The 19,973-nt window shown below is 40.4% G+C and overlaps 1 protein-coding gene across 13 annotated transcripts in view; it reads left to right on the top strand.

The window, feature by feature from the left end:
* The window catches only part of MIPOL1 (mirror-image polydactyly 1), a 197,360-nt gene that overhangs the window by 153,522 nt on the left and 23,865 nt on the right, over positions 1-19,973 (top strand). For all 13 annotated transcript variants that reach the window (XM_056346943.1, XM_056346954.1, XM_056346951.1 and 10 more), the window contains one exon: positions 18,017-18,247. In XM_056346943.1, coding sequence (XP_056202918.1) covers positions 18,017-18,247 — 231 coding nt within the window. The remainder of the gene's footprint in view (positions 1-18,016; positions 18,248-19,973) is intronic.

Here is a 19,973-nt window from a genome sequence, read left to right as displayed (position 1 = left end):
GACTTTCCACACCAGCAATTTTCAGCCAATGCTAGACATAACATTGCTTTTCTTTCTTTGAGCTTAACCCTGCTTGCAGTGGAGTCAATGGAAAGACTCTGTTAGGAAGCATCTAGGAATTCAGGTGGCATGAAAAGTCTTCTGCTTGTTGCAGAACATGAGCCAGAAGACTGCTCACCTGTTGTGTTTGCAAAGAGAAAAGCCAAGAATAAGGTATTTTCTTTATTCAGTTGTTTTTTTTAAGTTAGAGCTTTTATTAAATTGTTACATGTCATGCTGGTGCCTTTTACTGGAAAAATTTCCATTTTTACATTCCATCCATGAGCTGCTTTTCTAATGAATGTGATAGAAGTCTTGTGTTTTGGAAGCTGAAGGTTTTTAACATTGTGTCCAGTGTTGATAATGATGTGTTACTCATCTGGTATGGGTAATTCTTCCAGCATAGCTGTGAAAGCTGTCATTTTTAGAGAGTAGGGACCAACTTGGAAGCTTCAGCCACAGTTTTCCAAAATAAATGGGCCTGCTGGGATTTGCACCATTCTGAGCCTCTCAAATCTTTTAAGTAAAATGTAACATATCGATATGAGTTTGCTTTTATAAGCTGCAGCTCATATGGTCACGACAGAAAGGAGAACTAGCACAGAGCAACCTGGGTGGTTTTCCTTAACATCACCAAGAAAGCATGTGAGCAGTGGCACCGAGCTGCTGTCTCACCAGGAGAGAAGCTTTTCTGGCTGTCAGTTTGGAAGGAAAAGCCACAGAAGGAGAGGGAGGGAGTTACATTGAGTGAACCATCAGTGGTGTCTTTTTGACAGCAACATGAGTTTAGAGAAGCTCTTCCTCTACCTGAGCCACTTTGTGTTTTGGTTTTATCTTCTTTTCTCTTAATCTGTGCTGTGTCAGTGATACAGATTAGAGCGTGGCCACCCACAAGTGTTTCCATAAGCACCACCAAAGTGCTGTGTTTCTTTCTTCTACTCTTCACACTGCTGGCTAGCCACACTTAGCATGAAGGCTAGTGAATGGAAAAGTACATTACTGCAGTGGGTGACTGTAAAAGTTCCTTCTGGTGACTGGTGACGTGTCCTGAGTCAGTAAAAGGGCCAAGAGTCAGATCTCAGAAGGAAGAGAAACCTGCAAATCCTGTAATCTCAGGGTTGAACCCATTGAGGTTCCTGACAATTGGAGCAAATAAAGTCATGGTCGGCACACAGGATCCACCATTGTGTCTCTCTTGTCATCAAGAGGCCTGGTTTTATGCAGGTTTTGCCACTTTCTTAAGGCTGTTGCTTTCATTTTTGCAAGCGATTTCTCGGCTCTGATGATTTAAATATTTTTACTTCGTGCTTGATATCACTGTTGATTGCAAGCTTTCAGGGTTAATAGCGTGTGTCTGTACCCTTCAGTAGACACCAGGGCAAAAACTGATCACCACAAGATAAGCTTTGAGATGCTCAAATTGTTTCAAGAGTTAGAATGAGAAATCATAATGGCAATTATGTAAAATGTGTTCATAAATATTAACATTATAAAAGCTGTAACTGTAAGGGATCTCTCTCTTTTCAATGTGAATTTGTATTCAGTGCTGGCCAAACTAGACTCGTACATGCAAACAGTATCTGCCCAACAGCCAACAGACTAAACTCTAAATACAGTAGATTATTTGGGATTTGTTTGCTTGTCTTTTTAGCTTTTTTTTAAAAAACAAAGTAGCAAAGCAGTAAAAAAAAGGGGGAAAAAAAGTCCTCATTTGTCATTTGTATTATTTATTTGTTATGTGTTTATTTTGTTAGCATTTCTGGTGCTTGCAGCAGGAAAAAAAAATCCTTTTATTTCATTTATCTATTCTTTTAAAATGACATAGTAAGTGAGAAGTGTTGGGTAGAAACAAAGTGAAGTCACAGTTGGATATTACTGTTACGAGATAGGACTTGACAATGGTATCTTTTTAGTGTATCTGTTATCTGTGGTGTCGTTAAATCTAATGATGTGCTAAATAATAAAAGCTGCCTTATCACATCACAGGGCCTTGAATTGTCTCAAAGTTGCCATGCCTGTGGGTTCCCTTTGGCTCTCAGAAAGGGTTTGGATTCAGAAGAAGCTGTATTTCAGAGTGCGTTTATGTGATCAAAGCTCTTTAGACAGATGGCTGCTAGCACTCCAAAATGATTAAAATATGTTCCAAGCATCATCAGTCTGTGGGCTTGGGGACCCAACCTTTCATTAGTCAATAAAGGGTCTTGAGTTCCTGAAAATGAAATCTTTAAAAGCTAATAAGGCTGCTGGTTTGCTCTGAGCTGTTTCTTTGGATTTGCAGTTGTGGATTGGACTTGGGCCAGTATCTGTCCAATAATGTGAGGCTTTAAAAAAAAAAAAAATCTGGTTACAAGAGGCCTCCCAGCAGATCTGCCTGTTAGACAGTGTGGCCAAAATTTTCAGTCGTGGATACGTTAAGTTTAGGCACCTGAGTTTGCACTTAGGGAGCTGGGGAGGGATCTGCAAGTGCCCCTTTGGAAAGCCAGTCGCTCACTGGAGCGTAGTTTAACTATAGGCACCAAAGCTTGATCATTTTGACCTGTGCTATTTCAATTTTAAATCCTTGTGGGTTGACCCAGGAGCATCTCTAGAATACTTTCAGGGTACCATAACCAAGATCATTAAGCAAGTTTTCAAGAGCTTCTAGAAATCAGTGGTATGACTTAAAGCATTCCCAAGCGTTGTCATTGCTTGCCAGATATGAGCATACCATAGCACGCTTCGGTGCTACAGCACGGTTAGATTTATTCTCTTGTCTACACCTGGCTTGTAAGAGGTAGCAGCTGGGGGCTTGTGCAAATGCGGTGTCTGTAACCTCTGCATATCTATGTGAGGGCAGCAGCAATAAAGGTCTTTTAATAAGATATTAACAAGTTGAAGCCTTCTGTTTCCTTTTTTTTTTCTTTCTCTGACAGAGGAAAACCTACTTTCACCATTTGTAAACTTATGAACTTGAAGTGTTATTGCCCCATAGGCTCTTTCCCCACAAGTCTCAAAACCTGAAGATATGTAAATTCTCTCAAAAACGCCTAAAGATTTAGCCTGCTGCTGTAGAATGTGTTTTAAAGCACGTCAGAGTTTTGACATACACTAACAGAAGCAGAGCAAGTCATGGTGATCCCATTAGCTCAATGTGATCCCATTAGCCAAATTGTTCAGCCTGTCTTCTTTCACCTTGGGAACAGCTCTCGCATTCCTTTTGTCAGGACTTGGTGGGGCCGGCAACTGAAGTTCTTCCCCCACACACACCATAGTTACACAGGGAATGTCATACTCCATTTCTTTCCCATAGTCTCCCTCAGAAGGCTTGCCTGTGCTTCAGCTTTTGAGCAGCGAGTGATTTTTGCTCATCATAAACACAGGCAAGATGTTACTGTCTTTCGATAAATGTACATCGGATTCTGGGTTGTGATGATTTTGACAAGATGATTTTTGTTTTCATTTGTTGTAAAATATCTGGTTTGTGTGTCCCAGAGCTTTTTGCCCACCATCTAAACAATCCTGTCATCTACTCTGCTCTTACAAATTACTTCTGAACTGGGTCACATTCTCCCTAGCTCCAGGCATAGGTTGTTAACCTCTGTTCTTCAGCTACCTGTGAACTAATTTATTTCATCAGACAAAACTAAGAACTCTTTTTCCCCAGAGTAGGCAAAACAAGACAAAGGTCTACATTAAAAACTCGGGACATAGTGAACGTGCCTATTTCTCTTAGCGCCTCCATTCCTGGAGTTCCTTATGAACAGATATATTTACCTTGGACTTGAAAGTTCTGCCATTGATTTAAGTGTGCTCTGAAGTGGTCCTGTCACTTTATCTCTGTTACTGCTTTGCCTTCTAAAAATTAGGGGGCTGACCTAATCACCTAAATGAGTCAGAACTTCAGGCTGAGGAGATGCCCAAAGTCTTTATCAAAGTCTCAATGATTTTCAGGCTCAATAGATCATGAAGAACTAGGACTATAAAAAGAAACTATAGAGAACAGATTCACAGTGTCTTGGGAGCAGGCAGAATCTCTCTCAGGAATTATGTCTCTCTTTATAACTACTAAGGTACCAGACTTCATATTAATCATTTTTCCCTCGAATTCAGGCAATCACATAAACCCTTTTATTAAGCAAACCAGCATCCTACATAGCCTGTGTCACTTCTTTCCTGGGTCACTGTTCTGAGCCCTGCAGAAGCTCTGTTTACAACAGTGCCATGTAATGAGAAAGTGCTGCCAATGCTCCATCCGTAAGCTCAGGTCTGAGGTTTCCAGAGAACTGAGCAGGACTTCAAGAGCAACATGAGTCTGAAGAAATGGATGGTTTTATACAGGCTGCTAAAGTGCTTGGGGGGCTCCTGCTTTGAATATGCTGATTTGTCATTGTTTTCATCTGGAGTTGCAAGTCCCTGAAACCTGTAAACACCAAGGCCTAAAGGTCCCTATTTGGGAAGTGGAAATGAAGGGCCTCTTTTGGAATGTTTTTTCTTTGCCTCTCAATTCCCCTAGCTGTAGGATGTGAATAGTGCTACTCATGCATTTTTTGGAAAATACATTGATTTAAGTTTTCGTTATTAGATTCTGCTAAATGTTAAGTGAAGTAAACCTGAATTTATCACAGTGGCTATTGTATTGCAGCAGTCCTTCTGAAATGCAAGCACAGAACTGCCTTTTCCAGACGAACACTGTGAGTGCCCCATTAATACATTTAATGTTTAATGACCAACTGTTTCTCCTGCTTCCTCTAAATTACTGTAAAGTTACTATTCCAAGGAGAGAAAGTAGCTTTTTGTTCTGGAGAAGACTGTGGCATTCATTGCTTTGAGGGAGAATGTAATCTCAAACAGTTCTTAATATTTCCCTTGCTAAAAGGCAGCAAGAATTTGGAAGCCTTTGAAAAAAGGATGAGGCTGCAAGAGAGAAAAAAAGTATCTACTTTCCAGATAGGTGATTCCGGTGGTTGTCCTAGTTCAGATTTGGGGTCTGGGTTTTGGGGGGTTTTTTTGGTCAAATCAATGAATATATATAACTTCGTGGTAGAAATGTTGCAGAGTTCCTTGTTTCTGTAGGTAACAGTGCAGCTCTTTATGATTGGAGGGGAAAAAAAACTGGTTTAGCGAAGGAGGTATTGAGCCTGCCAAAGTTGATGTGGGTGAGTTTGGATAGCCATTTAGTGTGGGACAGCTAGACAGGAGCAGAGAAGAATGTAAAATGAGTAGATTGCTGCAGATTTATGCTTGCCAGAACAAAACAGGTGAATTGTTTGTAAGTGTAAAGACCCTGAGTTTGCAGACTTAAGTAAAGACATGCCTTTAAAAAAATCCAAGAAGATGTTGGTATGATGATACTTCTTTTGAACATTGTGCTGGAGGAAAGTTACAAGAATGTTGGACTGTTAAAAATTATTTTTACTCAACTAATGCTTCCATAATGGACGTTAATACTGTTGACATTGCTCATGGATTGAATGCAAGCAATTTAGACAATAGATAGTATCAGGTGCTAATAGATCAAACGTAATTACCCTTGATGAAGTATTTTTACACAGTTTAGCAAAATCATTTTAGTTATTCACTGTAAAAGAAAACATTGAGTAGAAGTGAAAATACTGAGCTTTCTCCTCTAGGGGCATGATACGCATTTCTGAGTCATATTTTTTCTTCATAGCAACCTTTCCTCTATAACAGCTCCCAGTGCAAGTTATTACAATTCTTTTTGCATAAGATAGGTCATGTGAAGTTCAGCTGTAGGTGGGGCCACTGTGGTAGATTGGGGGACAGTCTTAATAGATCCGTTTCATTAATTAAGTCATGCATTTTTTTATTAACAAAACCTGTATGTCAGGTTTAGCCAGCTGGGAGCCATTCTTATGGTTGTTATCTTTGTCAGAAGGAATATTGTGAAAATAAGGAATTACTGTACACGCTTTAACTCCTGATTAAACAGAGGAATGACATCTGTTCACCCGCTGTCCATGAAAAAATAACTTAGGGGCATATCATAGACTTGATTCATAGGTATCTCACTAAGGTAAAAACTCTGTATGTCGCATTCAGAATTTACCCTGAAAGGATTTGTGTCATACCTGTCTCGTGGTCATTGAGGTAAGCGAGGTTAAGGCCAAAATTTCAAATATCTAGATTATTTATTGGTTCTTTTTAGTCTTGAAGGAACTTTTTTCTTTTTGCCCCTCTTTTTGGTTATATAAAGCAATATTTTCTTGCATTCTTTCTCTTCTGGTGTTTCATTCCCAGACATCAGGAGGAAGCAGTAAGATTTCCAGGAAGTATTTAGTTGTACTAGACACCCCGAACAGTGTAAGCATATAAGCGCCTACTGATGGCCACATCCTTAAATTCTTGATACAAATGAATTCAAGGCATTCTTTACTAGGCTGTCTCCTGGTCCTCAATGGGAAACGCACTAGTGACTTTCACCATCATAAAGACTGAACTGGGAGGAGCTTTGACCAAAGAGAAAGGAGAAGTGCTGTGAATTTGTCCCTCACCCAAAGGAGTGGGAAGAGGGGTGCGTAACAAGGTTCATATTAATTATTTATGTTTCTTTTTCTTGTGGGCTAGACAGGATCTTAATGTTATCCAGGTTCGTGTACCATCACGTTCTGTTTGTTTTAACCATCTTCTGTAAAAGGGACTTCCATCCTAAGGTCTTTGGTGGAGATACAGAAATGCTTGTTCTTCCATTTAGCTCTTCTTCCGTATTGTCTTTACCAAAAGAGTACTATATTATTATACTTCTACAGTCGTGACAATAGAATGAGGACAATCACAATGTAGGAGTTTAGTTCTCCCTCTTGAGCAATGTTTCTGCTTCTATCAGAGGAGGGTATAATATCTGTTGAACGTGTATAAGCACAGTAGGCTGTATTCGTACCAATAATTATCTTGTCCTGTTCAAAAAATAAATAAGGAATTGAACAGTGTTGGCTAGATTTCACAAGAGCTTTCATACTCATTCAGTTTCCTTGTCAGGTCCTGAGAAAATAATTAATTCTTTGGTTCAGTGCAACCAATACATTTCCTGTTACAGTATTTCACTTTTACCTGGTGGTTATGGAGAAATTATATGCTGGCAAAAAGAAGTAGTTGCAGTTTTTCTTGTGAACTCCTGTTTCATGAAGTTAAAAATGTTGTTTTCCTCTTCACTCAGCCTAAATTAAAGTGCACAACTATATTATTCTTTTACAGATTTTATTTCAGTAGCCTAGTGGTCAAAACTCATGAGGGTAAATGAAGAGAGAGGTGAGGGAAGCTGATTTAAAAGTTTTAGGGGACAGAAATCAATTCAGCATCCATTTGCAGCTTCTTTCCAACGCCAACACTTTGGAGCAATCTTTTCGCTGATTTTTCTCCAGCAGCCACCAGTCTAATCTCTCGCTTTTCAAGAGGTGAGTTGTGCAATTTCGCTTCCAGTCAGTGGGCCATATCCAGCTGGTGGCCCTTTTTGCCTGGGAGGATGCCAAGAACATCTTCTCAGGTAACAAGGATCTTGGTGCTCATGGCAGCCGGACAAAGTGCAGGAGGCTGCTGTCACTGCCTACACCCCATGGTGTCAATGGTGGCCAGACCTGCAATGGGGAGGCAGAAAATGCCTCCTTGTGAGAAACTGTTGTGTTCTTTCCACAAAGGTCCCAAACCTGGATCTGTCTGCTGGGGTTAACCAGGCTGATGTGTATTGCCAACACAGGCACGCTGTTAATTAGCTCTTTTGTGTCTTTTCATGAATAATAATTTGTGCTGAGACATGAACCAAGATCAGGGCCTCAGGTTTCCAGATGCAGCACACGTAAGGTAATAAGAAGCAATCCTGGGCCCCCAAAGCTTACAATTTAAAGAGGAAAAAGTGAGGGAAAAGCACTTTACTCCTGGTTTCAGCATGGTGGGCTGAGGTTTGCATGTTGTGACTTGCTCCGTACCACACAGAAGACGTGAAACAGAAGAGGGAATTCAAGATAGAGTTCTGATCCCCGATCCACTAAATCATTCCCCCCCCAACGTGCGTCCTTGTTTTGTGTTAAAGAGAATGGCCCAGACACGTCTGCCCAGTTGCTTCAGTAAGCATTGGTACAATAGGGAAGCAGATTTCCCCTATATTAAATTTCCTTTATCATTTAAGCCATCATTTTCACTGCCTTGTTTCATAGTGCTTAACTGTCCAAGGAGCTGTATGATTTATATGGATAAGGGTTTGGCAGCAGCAGCTAGGTAAGGCATGGCTTACTGAGTAGCGATACATTGCCATTGTGTCACTTACATGGCTTTCAGGAGGTGACTTGCAAGTGGGTATCTGCACAGCAATCCCCAAAATGCTGCATTTTTGTATGGGAGAAGCCATGATAGCTTAAAGTAGATATTTCGGATGTCTCTGCCAATCTGGAGGAAGGTTTTCAGACTGCAGCTCCTGCAGCCATCCTAGTGACTCAGAAGCCGTTGCAGAGCAGCACTTATTACCAAAAAAAACCGGGAAACCACGTGCTAGTCATACCAGTGTAGAGTTCATGGGTGCACCTTGCTTCTTGGCACACCAGTGACCACAGCTGGACATGTGCTGGAGCACAGGACGCCTTGTTTGCCTTTGGTCGGAGTTGCTTCACATTTTGCAGTAACACCTTTGAGAAAGATCAGGGAAAACTGTTCCAATACTCTCGCTCTGAGTGATTTTGCTGGGGCAGGGGGGAAGAATTCTCACATTAAAAAACAGGTATCTTCTAATTTAAAAAAAAAAAGTCAAAGATTTTTAATCAGCTGAATCGTTCACCAAGAAAGTAACAACAAGAGGGCAGAGCCCCATGTGATTCCCTTTCCCAGGTCAGTCACACTGAGGGTTTCTAGCTTTAGGGCTACTCAGCTCATCCATGAGATCATCCCTCTCTCAAATTCCATATGTATTTGGTTATTCCATCTCTGAAACACGTTTCCATGCTTTGTATTTCTTTTAATTACCTTCTCCTGGAGAGACTTTTCTCTTCCATCTACTCAGCTGGATGTTCCTGGCCATGCTGGAAGGCAGGGCTGGCTTCCAGCCCTGGGTCCAAGACAGCTTCGACTCTTGCTTTTCTGGTTCAGTGGGGGAGTTAAGCCAAGCGATCACAATAGCAAATCAGGACAGCCATAAAATTCACGATCATGTCTGATTTATAAAGATAACATTGTATTAAATGCAAGATATGTTCTGAGGTTATTAGTTACAGGCTTTCTTCAGCCGGTCATTCCTGAATGGTGCCATGCGCTTTGCTGCTTGATTGATTTATATGCCTTTATGATTTTAATTAATACTGTTTTCATCAGAGCCAATTACTAGTGATTGGAAAACACCAGGCTGTTCAGTTATCTATGCCAGCGTTTGGGAATTATTCCCATGGTTTTTATTTCTGAAATCTATTGAATGGCATCAAGAGCACTGAAAAGGCCATTTAAACACTGGGGAAAAAAATAATGCTTATACTTCTGGGAAAACATTTATGGTGATTCACATTTTGGAAACTGAAACACTATCAATGTTTTATTCCCAGATTATTTTCCAAGAAAAAGCTTGGATCCATTGCTGAATCATTTTCTTCAACATACTTAGGCTCATACTGAAGTTGGATCATGCAGAGAAGGCTGGAAGACTGTGCTGAGGGAGGGGGTCAGGGGACTCCTCCATCCTCCATCCTGTGACATTAGCCCAGAGGCATGGAATAAGCCTGTCTAAGTCTCTAAGAGACATTCAGATCCTACCTGGCTGTAGCAGAGGTATACACGCAGTAGATGTTAAAGGATCAGGCTAAAAGTGTTTCTCTGTTCAGTGGTCTAGGCAAACTGCTCTGCACAGAAAAATAGAAAACAGAAAAACACTTAATAAAACTCATTAGCTGAGAATATACCCACTTGAAGATGGGATTATTCATTGTATGGGAATAAAAAGTCTCCGGATCCTTATTATAACTATTTTAGAGTTGTTTTTTTCCCTGGTGGAAAGAGGGTAAAAATCTTGCTCCATCTTGATGTGAGTGAGAGCTAAGAATTTTGCAGAAACTGAAGCCTTGTAAGAAAATCTCAAATGTGCACTTGTATAACAGGTTTTGAGCGAGTCTGGCGCAGTATTTACTACCACAGTATAAAGGGCTGGGTTCCTTGATGTATATTTCTAGTTGGCATTTTATCAAGGAAATAAACCTTGATTTTTCTTTATTTTGTGACATGTGGATTGAACCTACATTTTCTCTGTCCAAAGCCTTGATTTAAAAGCATTAGATCATTAAGTGCTTTTGCATAAGCCTAAAATTGTAACTGAACAAATTATTTATGCAGAGAGAAGCAAGATAAAGTTTCTTTCAAGAGTTCTTTAACATATCAGATTGATAAGAGTCAAAACACCTTTACTGCCATTAAATATTTACCAAGACTTGGCTTTTGGAAGAGGGGCAGTTCAGTGCAGTGTGTTTGGCTCCATGCAATGCTATTGATTAGCTATCAGAAGGACATAGTTAATGGGTAACTGGAGGTATTACAGAGCGCTCCACATTCTTGTCAAGTCTTTTCTCTGAAGATGACCTAAAATAAAGTCAGTTACAACTGGTGTTCACCTCGCGACAGATTGCACAAGCTCACCTACGGTATGAACAAAAGGTTCACAAGAATCAGTTGACCAGGGCTTAAGCAATCCTTTCTAGTAGTTGTTGTCATCACTGCTGGACTTTAGAACTGCACATGTTTACATTTAATTAGAAAGAACACACAGTTTACATCGCACAGTAGCTATCAGTATCGAATCAGAATTGATTTCCGCTCTCTTTCTCAGATGACGGTTTCCTTCAGACTAATTAAAAAAAGGCACATAACAAAATGACTCATACAAATTTTAAAGCAAAGTAAACACTATTCCCTGGAGACAAAAATAAAAGTCAACAGCGTATAGTCGTTACATTGAGCTTGTTTTCAGGTGATTCTGATGCCTGCATTATGATACATGTCAGTACTATCAGATTTATTTTATGTGGATGTATACGTTGATGTATGTATGGAGTACCCTTTGCACTGAGTGGATGCTTCTCTGGCTGTTTCAGTTTTCAGGGTCAGGATTCTTACTCGTTTCACCTGAGTTGTTGCAATTTGTTTAATACAAGAGGTGATTCACTAGTATTACTACTTTTGCAGAAGAATTTTGTACTTCCAGGTAAAATTGTCGGTGTGTAGGTCACTTATGTAAAATGGAAGTCAGGAGCCATTATCCTTACCAGTGAGAAGCTGCAAAGGAAACTAAAGGCACAGACAAAACTAGCCTTAACTTCATGCATAATTTGTAACAAAGAAATCTCTACTAGATTTTGTTAGTTATGCAGGCAAATCTGAATTCAAACTATGGTGACAGGAGATGTCATTTAAGGCTCCTAGCACAAATGCCTGACTCCTGAATGTGCGCATTCTTTGTCACCAGGAAAGATTTCCATGCTTGGCATTTTGGTGAGGAAAGGTTGATGCCGGCAATTTCCCCTGTACTCTCAAGTCCGTGGGAGCTGGAGGGGTTGCAGTCCAGACCAGATTGGGGTGTGGAGCTGTAGGAGCTGATGCTGAAAGGCCTGCTCAGGCGGCCTGATGTCCGTTTATCCCATAATACCCTGGTTTTCATATAGGAGATGGTGTTCAGAATGAAGCTCTTGGCAAGGATCAGCATAAAAAGGGGAAAAGTAATACACACTGCATCTATTTGCTACCTGGTTTAGTTGGCGTACCGGTGGCTCTGTTGTTTTAGCGCACAACCAGAGTTACTGCTTCCTTAAGTTCAGCTTTGAGTAAAAAGATGCACTTTAAGATGTTCTTAAAACTGATATCGTCAAAAACATACTCAAAGTATAAAAAATAAACCGCTATGACCTTTAAGGACAAGATCCTCTCTCTCTTTTCCACCAAGTTTGTGTTTCTGCAAATCCCTGACACAGGCGATTTCCCTGCTGGCCCTCAGCCAGGGCGGCTGGCTCCTCACCACCCACATACACACCCCTTCAGTGATCCATGTCAACCCAGTGGCTCCGGCAGCCAGCGCAGGGGCTGCCAGTTCAGCCCAGAAACCGGGAAGGTGAAAATACCTCTTGTCTTTGAGCTGGCTGTGCCCCTCCTCCCTCCCTCCCTCCCCGCCACACGCAGCAGAGCGGGGTCTGCTCTGCCCCCCGCGATGCTCACGCGTGCTGGGGAAGGTGGCCAGGGTTTTGCGATACGCAGTACAACCATGGAGTCGCTGGCACCATCTTAAACAGCCTTTATATTCAAATACTGAGGTCGCTCTTGATGAGTTGATGCCAGTTCTGTCTTCGATTAATAGATAAGGTTCCTTCTGTATTTGCAGTGTTACCTAAACAATCTATTACTGTAGGGAATAACTGCAGTATTACAAATACGAAGTTAAAGTTATTTTGTTAACTAAAGCCATTGGCAAATATTTAAGAATGGCCAAAGCATATGAATTGACAATAAAGAACAGATACAAGGTAGCAGGATTCTTTCCTGTAACTTCTGGTATGGTAAAGTAAACGTAGAACAAAATAAAATTATTGTTGCAATTTCAGATTAATTTTACTCAGTTAGAAGCAAGCTTTTAGGGCTGGATAGTTTCATTCTGTGAATGCTTAGGCTAGGATATGCTAATACAGCTAATTCCCTGTCAAAACATGACAGGAACATTTTATGGCAAGCGTGGTTCTAGAAATAACATGTAGCCTAGTAAAAAACTCTGAAGAGTATCCACAGTAGTTGCTCTTGTATTGAAAACACAGTCCCCTGATTCGTGGAAGAAATTTGAGGAATTTTGTGAATCTGTGTCTTGCAATGAACACAGGTACATTGTGGAACTGTGAAGATGTTTTTTATTTTTTATATATATATAATTAATATAAGTAATGTTAACATGTATCAAGTAATATTCAGTATTAAAGCATAAAAGCTACAGCAGCCTCTTCTGTAAACTCAGAATATCTGAGAGTTGAGTATGTGCGAAAAGAGCTAACGCTGAGTTATCATCTTCCAGACTCTAATTAATCAATTAGCAATAACAGAGACCCCAGCTCTAGATGCATCATGTGCTCAGGAAATTCAGGTGCATTTCTTAACTACAAACTATTGACTGCTAATCTAGCCAAAGACGATAGTACCACAGCTGCAAAAAATCTCGGAAATGCTTCTTTCCTCTCATCAGTTTCCTGTATGTTTTGCACTGTTTCAACCAAGCATTATTAATCATCCAGAAACTATTTTTGTGGGGGTCCTGGCCCATTTGATGGTGCAGTGAATGCGAGGAATGATAGGTAGTGCTGGATGTCATGCGCATATCGCTGTCACATGAGGCTGTGCTATCTGAGCAATTTGCCCGGTGGCTGCATGAAGTGAACTGGAGACATCTGATTACTGTGCAACTTCATAAATGAAGGGTTTGTAATGGAGGTATGGTTCCCGATTATTTCTTGTTAAGAGCATGTCTCAGCAGTCCTTCAGCTTCAAGAAAGGCTCAGATGATTAAATCACATGCCTCATGTCCTTACTACCTCTCCTAAGCTGGTCGCAGGGGAATGGTGTTGGTACTGGGGAGCGAAAATGAGGCCCAAAGGAAAATATGTGCTGCTTGGCATCATCAGCAGAACAGCTGGGTTTAGTTTTGTCCTAAATTCAAACTTTGCTGCATCTAACTTAGCTCTTTCAAAATGATGGGTCTCTTTTCAGTAGTGAAGCTCAGGGCACCTTGCAAAGGTAGTGTTGCGATTGCTCTTTCTTAAAGATGAGGAGACTGAGACCCAAGGAGGAAAACTGTGTTTGCTAATGGCCTTTCATTTGAATTTGTTGAAAAATTGAAGTTCTAAGATGGATGATGATCAGTTCCAGCTTTCACTGTAGGTAATGAACCTGTGCTTGAATCATCCAGTGTCCAGACTGTTTGGACCCTTGTACAGGTTGCAGGTTTCTCTAGATCGTTTCTGGAGAGAAGGCTGAAACAACCCACTGCTCACTGTGGATCCATATTCACCCATCATTGCGTCTGGACAGTGCGGACATGCACCATCAGTGCTGATCTGTCAACATGTTACCCTCTAAAATCCTGAGGTTATACCACCAGCCACCACAGAGAAGAAAACCAGTGGTGGGCTCTGTTCAGCAAGTGCTTGTCATTGGGTTTGGTGAGAGAATATGAAATAAAGAGGAGCCTGAGCTCATCCTAGAGGAAGAACGTGTGGGTACCCCACATAGGAGAGCGATGCTGCGCTGGACTGTGACCCAGCAAAGAACACGCTCTGTGCTACACACCTGCCCTGCAGTTATAACGTGGCCTGTGGCCTGTGCACCACAGAGGCCAACACATCTGCTGTCTTCGGTTAAATTAGCGAGGGATGTTTGGGTGGTTGTACTGAAGAGAAAACAGAGTCCTCTTAACTCGTATAAATTGCAGGTGAAGGAAGGCTGGTAAAATATTTGTCTATGGTAGGGCAATGCCATCTAGTTACCAGTCTGCCAGCTGTCAGGCTCCTGACTCACATGTAATGCAAACTTGACCGTTTCATATCCTCTGCTTTATAGCAAAATGTCAAAGTTCTTCCAGGTCTTATGGGCTTCGTTTTAATATCATCTTATTGCAGTGTTTCCTAAGGGCACCTCTGAGGTAGTATTTTCAAGGTATCGATGCTGCCTGGCCCTTGAGTGCACTCAGTGGTGTGAAGGGACCCTCGTCAAAGCCATCTTGAGTGCAAGCTGAGGTCTCCAGAACTTGAGTGTCAGAAACATTTGTGGTGAAAACCAAGGTCAGACCTACATGCCTTTAGGAACGTTGGATATGTTTATCACAGGGGTGGGGGAGGAGGGAGGGGACGAACAGGGAATGTTTGTTTTTTGCTGGGGTTTTTTTTCTTCCTTTAGGTGGAAGGTTTCTCTGTGTTCTTCAGTAATTGCTTCAGGTGGAAAATCATTTCCCACCTTGCAGCAAAAGTATGCCTGGCAAGGAGAGAAGTGTTATAAGAGCAGCACTTCATACAGTTGATTTTCAGCCAAAGTCAAGTCCCTCTGGGAGCAGTTACAACTGGTGAAATTTTTTAGCAGGCTTGAAGCTACTCTGACTTTGGGGCTGGGGAAGCCTCTTGCTATCCGCAGGAGCGACATAAGTGACACATCATCACATGTCACTTTTTCTTCTGCCTAGACACAGTTAAGGTGGGCCCTTTAAGCTCTCAGACCCAAGCTGGAGCAAGAAAGGGGCCATGCTGCCACAGTAAAGCAAAAGGCTTACTATAAAGAACATGTGAATTACTTAAATCAAGAAATTGTTTGAATGCTTCTGTCACAAATTCTTCAGGCCTAGGACTCCCCTTTATATTTCATTTATAGCAGCAATATTCTTTGAAGAAATAATCTTCAGGACATTAATGAAGGAATTTCAAATTAGTAAGTATCAAAAGAGACTAAATAAAAGTATTGTAGCAAAGCACACATTGATGGAAATCTGCCAACTGCATGCTTTTGGGAAAAAAAAAAGTTTAAAACATGTATCAACCACAGTGCCTTTATCTGGAGGAATCACACTGGCTACAAAATATATACATGTCAGAATCTATTGATCACTCAGGTGCAGTCGTTGTGAGTTAAAACACGTAACTGTATTGCATACCGTATTGTTTGTGGCCAGTCTTTGAGAAGGAGCCTGGTTCTAGCCACACTGGGCCAGTATTTTAGAATCTAAATAAATTACTATATTTTTCATATGTTCTGGGAAAAAAACTCAGCTGGTGTGAACAAGTTAGACTATTTAGGCTATCTTCCCTTTTTTGTAATCAGGGACACATATATTCACTGAACAGTTTAGCTTCTCATCTGTCTTTTCTTTCTTTTAATCTTGTGCCAGGTGTTTAAGAAGTGGGCAGCTGTGGTATTTTGGTAACCTGCTTTCAGCATTATTTGCATACTTTTGTATTTTTCCATGGTAATCAATGCTCAACCATAGTGGAGCTTCAGTAAATTTTGTGTGCAACAGTTAAGTTTATTTTTAATGAGTCTGTTCTAGGGTTTTTAATGTCCCTTTATAAATATTTATATTTTCAATATGTCTTCATTTAATTGAAAAGGTTCTTCAGATTCTTTTCAGACAACCACAGCTAGTAGGCGTAATGACATATCAACACTCTGACCTTTTAGCTTCTGGATTTCTGTTAGTTCATCAACATTTTGGTTGTCCATGTATATTATATTTTAGTTTGTATATGATTTTCCTCTATGGGCTGTTGGAATGAAGGGTGGTTTCCGTACAAACACCTTAACAAACTGGAAAGGAGGAAAGTATGCTATTACATACTAGCAGCTGTCATGCAGATTGTGTCTTGAGTATTGTAATCGGTGTGCACTGCTACTAGAAATCCACACTGAAATAATGTTTGATATTTGCATGGTCATCAGTCAGAGGAATGGTCTTGAGCCATATTCATCAATACAGCAGCAGTTTCTGATATTCATGAAGTTGTTTTGAAATTACCTCAATTATTTATCTAAAAGCATAAATTGCTTATTGCAATATCTTGTTGCCATCACTTCTGTTACAAATGACTTCCATTAATTTCTTCCTCTACCATGTCATCAATGTCATCTTCCACTGGTGTAAAATTCACCAGTGAATTGTGGCTATGAAAAGATGGGAAGCAATTGTTGCTAATCCCACAGAGAGCTTGCTGGTGCAGGCTCCTCCCCTAATAATCAGCTATTAATATGATTTCTACCACTGCACCTGAATAACTCAAGCAGCTGGCTACCTACTGATTCCTTAGGAAATAATTTCACAGTTAACAGTGTCTTCATTGAGAAATTTTTACCTGATGCACCATCTTCTTTATTCTCCTTTCTTCTCATTATTTATAGGTAAACTCTCATTCTAATATCCTTTTTGCTGGTTTACATAGCTATTGTTAGCTGATCCAGGCATATTTGTGTCTTTTAGCTTCATGAATCTGTTGCCTTAAGACTCTTTTCAATGTAATTTTTAATTTATGATCTCCCTTTGATTTGTCCAGAACTTTTTGGCACACAAATACAAAGCATGTAGTACTGCATTTTGGGTTGTACAATGGAATAGCATTATTTTTGTGATCTTTGATTTGATATCTCTATGAATATACTTCAAAATCATGTATAAAACTGAATGGGTTGAGTGTACATCCATGGTGCTTCACTGTGAGATACATGGTAAACGTGTCTACTTTTTGCCTGAGTGAAGCCAAAACAGTGGGTCAGAAAGGACCTTGCAAGAAATGATAGTGGAGGACACTGCAGGTATTGAAATGTCCCATGATTAAACCATGATGCTGGTAGGTTACCTATCCCTGTCTACTATAGAGAGGCTATTTAAGACACAGTAAGTTCTAGTACAGGTTATTACTAACTTATTTAAACCAACATCAAGAAATATTTCAAGTTTCTTCTCGCAAAAATATTGACCAAAGACCTTTAGAATTGCTTAGTGCATGCAAATCATTGCTATTTCTAAGTAATCCTGCTGATTTAGAGATTTTCAGTTGTGTATTGGAGCATTTTGATTCTTTTCATTATACTGAAAAATATGCAATTATGCAAATAAACCCCCTGTAGTTGGTGAGTCCGCTTGCTAAGAGTCCTGTGTAATACATCAGTAACTTACACTGATTAATTCAACTTCATGTAAATCACAGTAACAGCTTTTTGCTGCAGCTCAAAGGTGATCAGGAAGATGCCACAGCTGAAAAATACTGCCTTGTGAGGTTTTGTTGAATAGGTTTTGGCTTTTTTAAATTTTGGTAATTGTTACATACTTGTGGAAGAGCCTGGTGGAAACAGGATGTTCTTTTTGTTCTCTGTCACTTTTGAAATAAAATTTGTTTTGGTATTAGTGTATGTGGGTCCACATATGATCATATTTGAAAAGTTAAATTGAGTGTAATACTCTTGCAGCTTGTCCTTAGACTGAAACTGAATAACACGCGTGATTTTTTTTTCCCAGCTTATACAAATCTTCGTCTGAAGGAACGTGTCTGAAGGACCAGCTGAACTGTGTACTCGGTACTGCTGAAGGTGGACCACAGGGCAGGGTGGATGTTGTGACCCTTACCTATCACCAGATTGAAGGTCTGGCAGCTCAGCTGCAGCAGGCTCAGTCAGAGCAAAAGGACACCGAGCTGAAGCTCCAGAAAGCCCTGGAGGCTTCACGGGAGGCCAACGAAAAAGTTCAGAAGTAAGTTCCACTTCCCTTCTTTCAAGTGAAATGGCAGTTGGAAACCAAACGGAACGTTGTTTCTTCTGATACTTTGTCCATCACTGCAGGTGTGGTGGTGCTCAGAAAAGGTCCTTTCAAATGATTCCTCCCTTGTCATCCGTTCAGCTCATTGCTTAGTCAGTGGGAAGCCCATCACTGTAACGGTTTTACAGTAGTACACAAATCAATGTGCCTCTCGTTACTGTTGCAGAAACTGCTTTCTAGATGTGCAAGGCACAGAGAAAGTGTTTTTATCTCCTATGAACGATTTTCGCTGTGTTTTTACCCCATGGCAATCCTATGGCAGCAGAGTATTTGCCTTTATAATTGCATGGTAGGATATTGAGGTTCTGATTTCTGGGCTGTTACACGCCTGGCAGGTTTCATGCCCTGGTAAGTGCTGGTGGGGTTGTTTAGGGGGAGGCTTCAAAATCTCACTGAAACCAACAAGAAGTCTTCTCTCCCATCATAAGATTTCCTGTTAAAAGGTTACTGAACTCCAAACCTGAAGTTCGTCTCTACTGAAGTCCTTATTGCCGTGTTTGTTATTACTACCACATAAGCCTTTAAAAGTCTGGTTGTGGGACACAGGCAAACATGTAGGCAGAGCCTCTTCACGGTGTGGCACTTCTCATCTCTGTGTTACATTCATCAGCTGCAAAATACCGCTCTCTCACCCTTCCAAGGGGATCGATGCTGAACTGATGCTAATTTTCCTGTCCGTCCATATTTGTCTTCAACTTCAATGTCTGCAACATATTTCCAGAGTAGCCAGAAATTGGCTTATAATATGTTGCAAGTGCCTAACAAGAGTTCTCTCTTGTTTAAAAAAATACATGCTGAGTTCTCCTATTTAAAAAAATATATTATTTTTTTTATATTTTCGATCTATTTGGAACTACATAAAATATAGTTAAGATAGATATAGGTATGAAGATACATATTTTCAGGTATCTGTTTAAAACCTCCAGTGATTGGTTGAGAATCATTCAGATCTTTTTTCTGAACACTTAGATATATTTGAAACTTCAGCAGGTGCACACTTGATAAAAATAAACCTACGAAAATAATTACAGCATGTTAAAAAGAATATTGGCTGAACCTTTCTGTACATTGTTTAAAGTTGTTATTTCATTTTATTTTATTTATAAACATTTACTAACCGTAGGTATTTAAGTGAAGGTTGGTTTTTGATTGGTTTGTGGCCTTTTTTTAGTGAAACAGTCTCGTTTAATCTGTGTAACCAGGGTGGCTAGAGTAGAAGTGCAGCCACAACCTAAATTAAAGTGGTGGTAATGCACTGCTGTAGTGAAAAGAATTTACACAATTTAACATGCTCAACTACTTGGGAAAATTTTGGTCAGGTTAGTTTTCATTATTGCTGAGATCAGACCACTGAGCCTATAGCAAAATTAAACAATTGGGTGAAGTCTTTTGATGACAATAGCATGCCCTTTTTACCAAGAAAGTGTGGAAATGCTCTGTGCGTCTTCCCAGCACCCGGAGTCATCCACCCCCATCTTATAATTCAACCTGCAAACAGATTAAGCAGCTGAGTTTGTGGAAAGTGTGTTTACTTTGAGCTAAGAACCCTTGTGTGACACTATAGAGATTCCTCTGACACCTCTGGGAGAGCTACACAGACAGTTCGTACTCATCAGCAGGGAAACCGGGCTGAGAATTCCCAATTTCTTTGTAACCTCAA

The sequence above is a fragment of the Falco biarmicus genome, chromosome 7 (genome assembly GCF_023638135.1).
Source record: "Falco biarmicus isolate bFalBia1 chromosome 7, bFalBia1.pri, whole genome shotgun sequence".
NCBI classification, from domain to species: Eukaryota; Metazoa; Chordata; class Aves; order Falconiformes; family Falconidae; genus Falco; species Falco biarmicus.
Note: the sequence above shows the minus strand (reverse complement) of the source record. Positions and strands in the feature narration are given on the sequence as shown.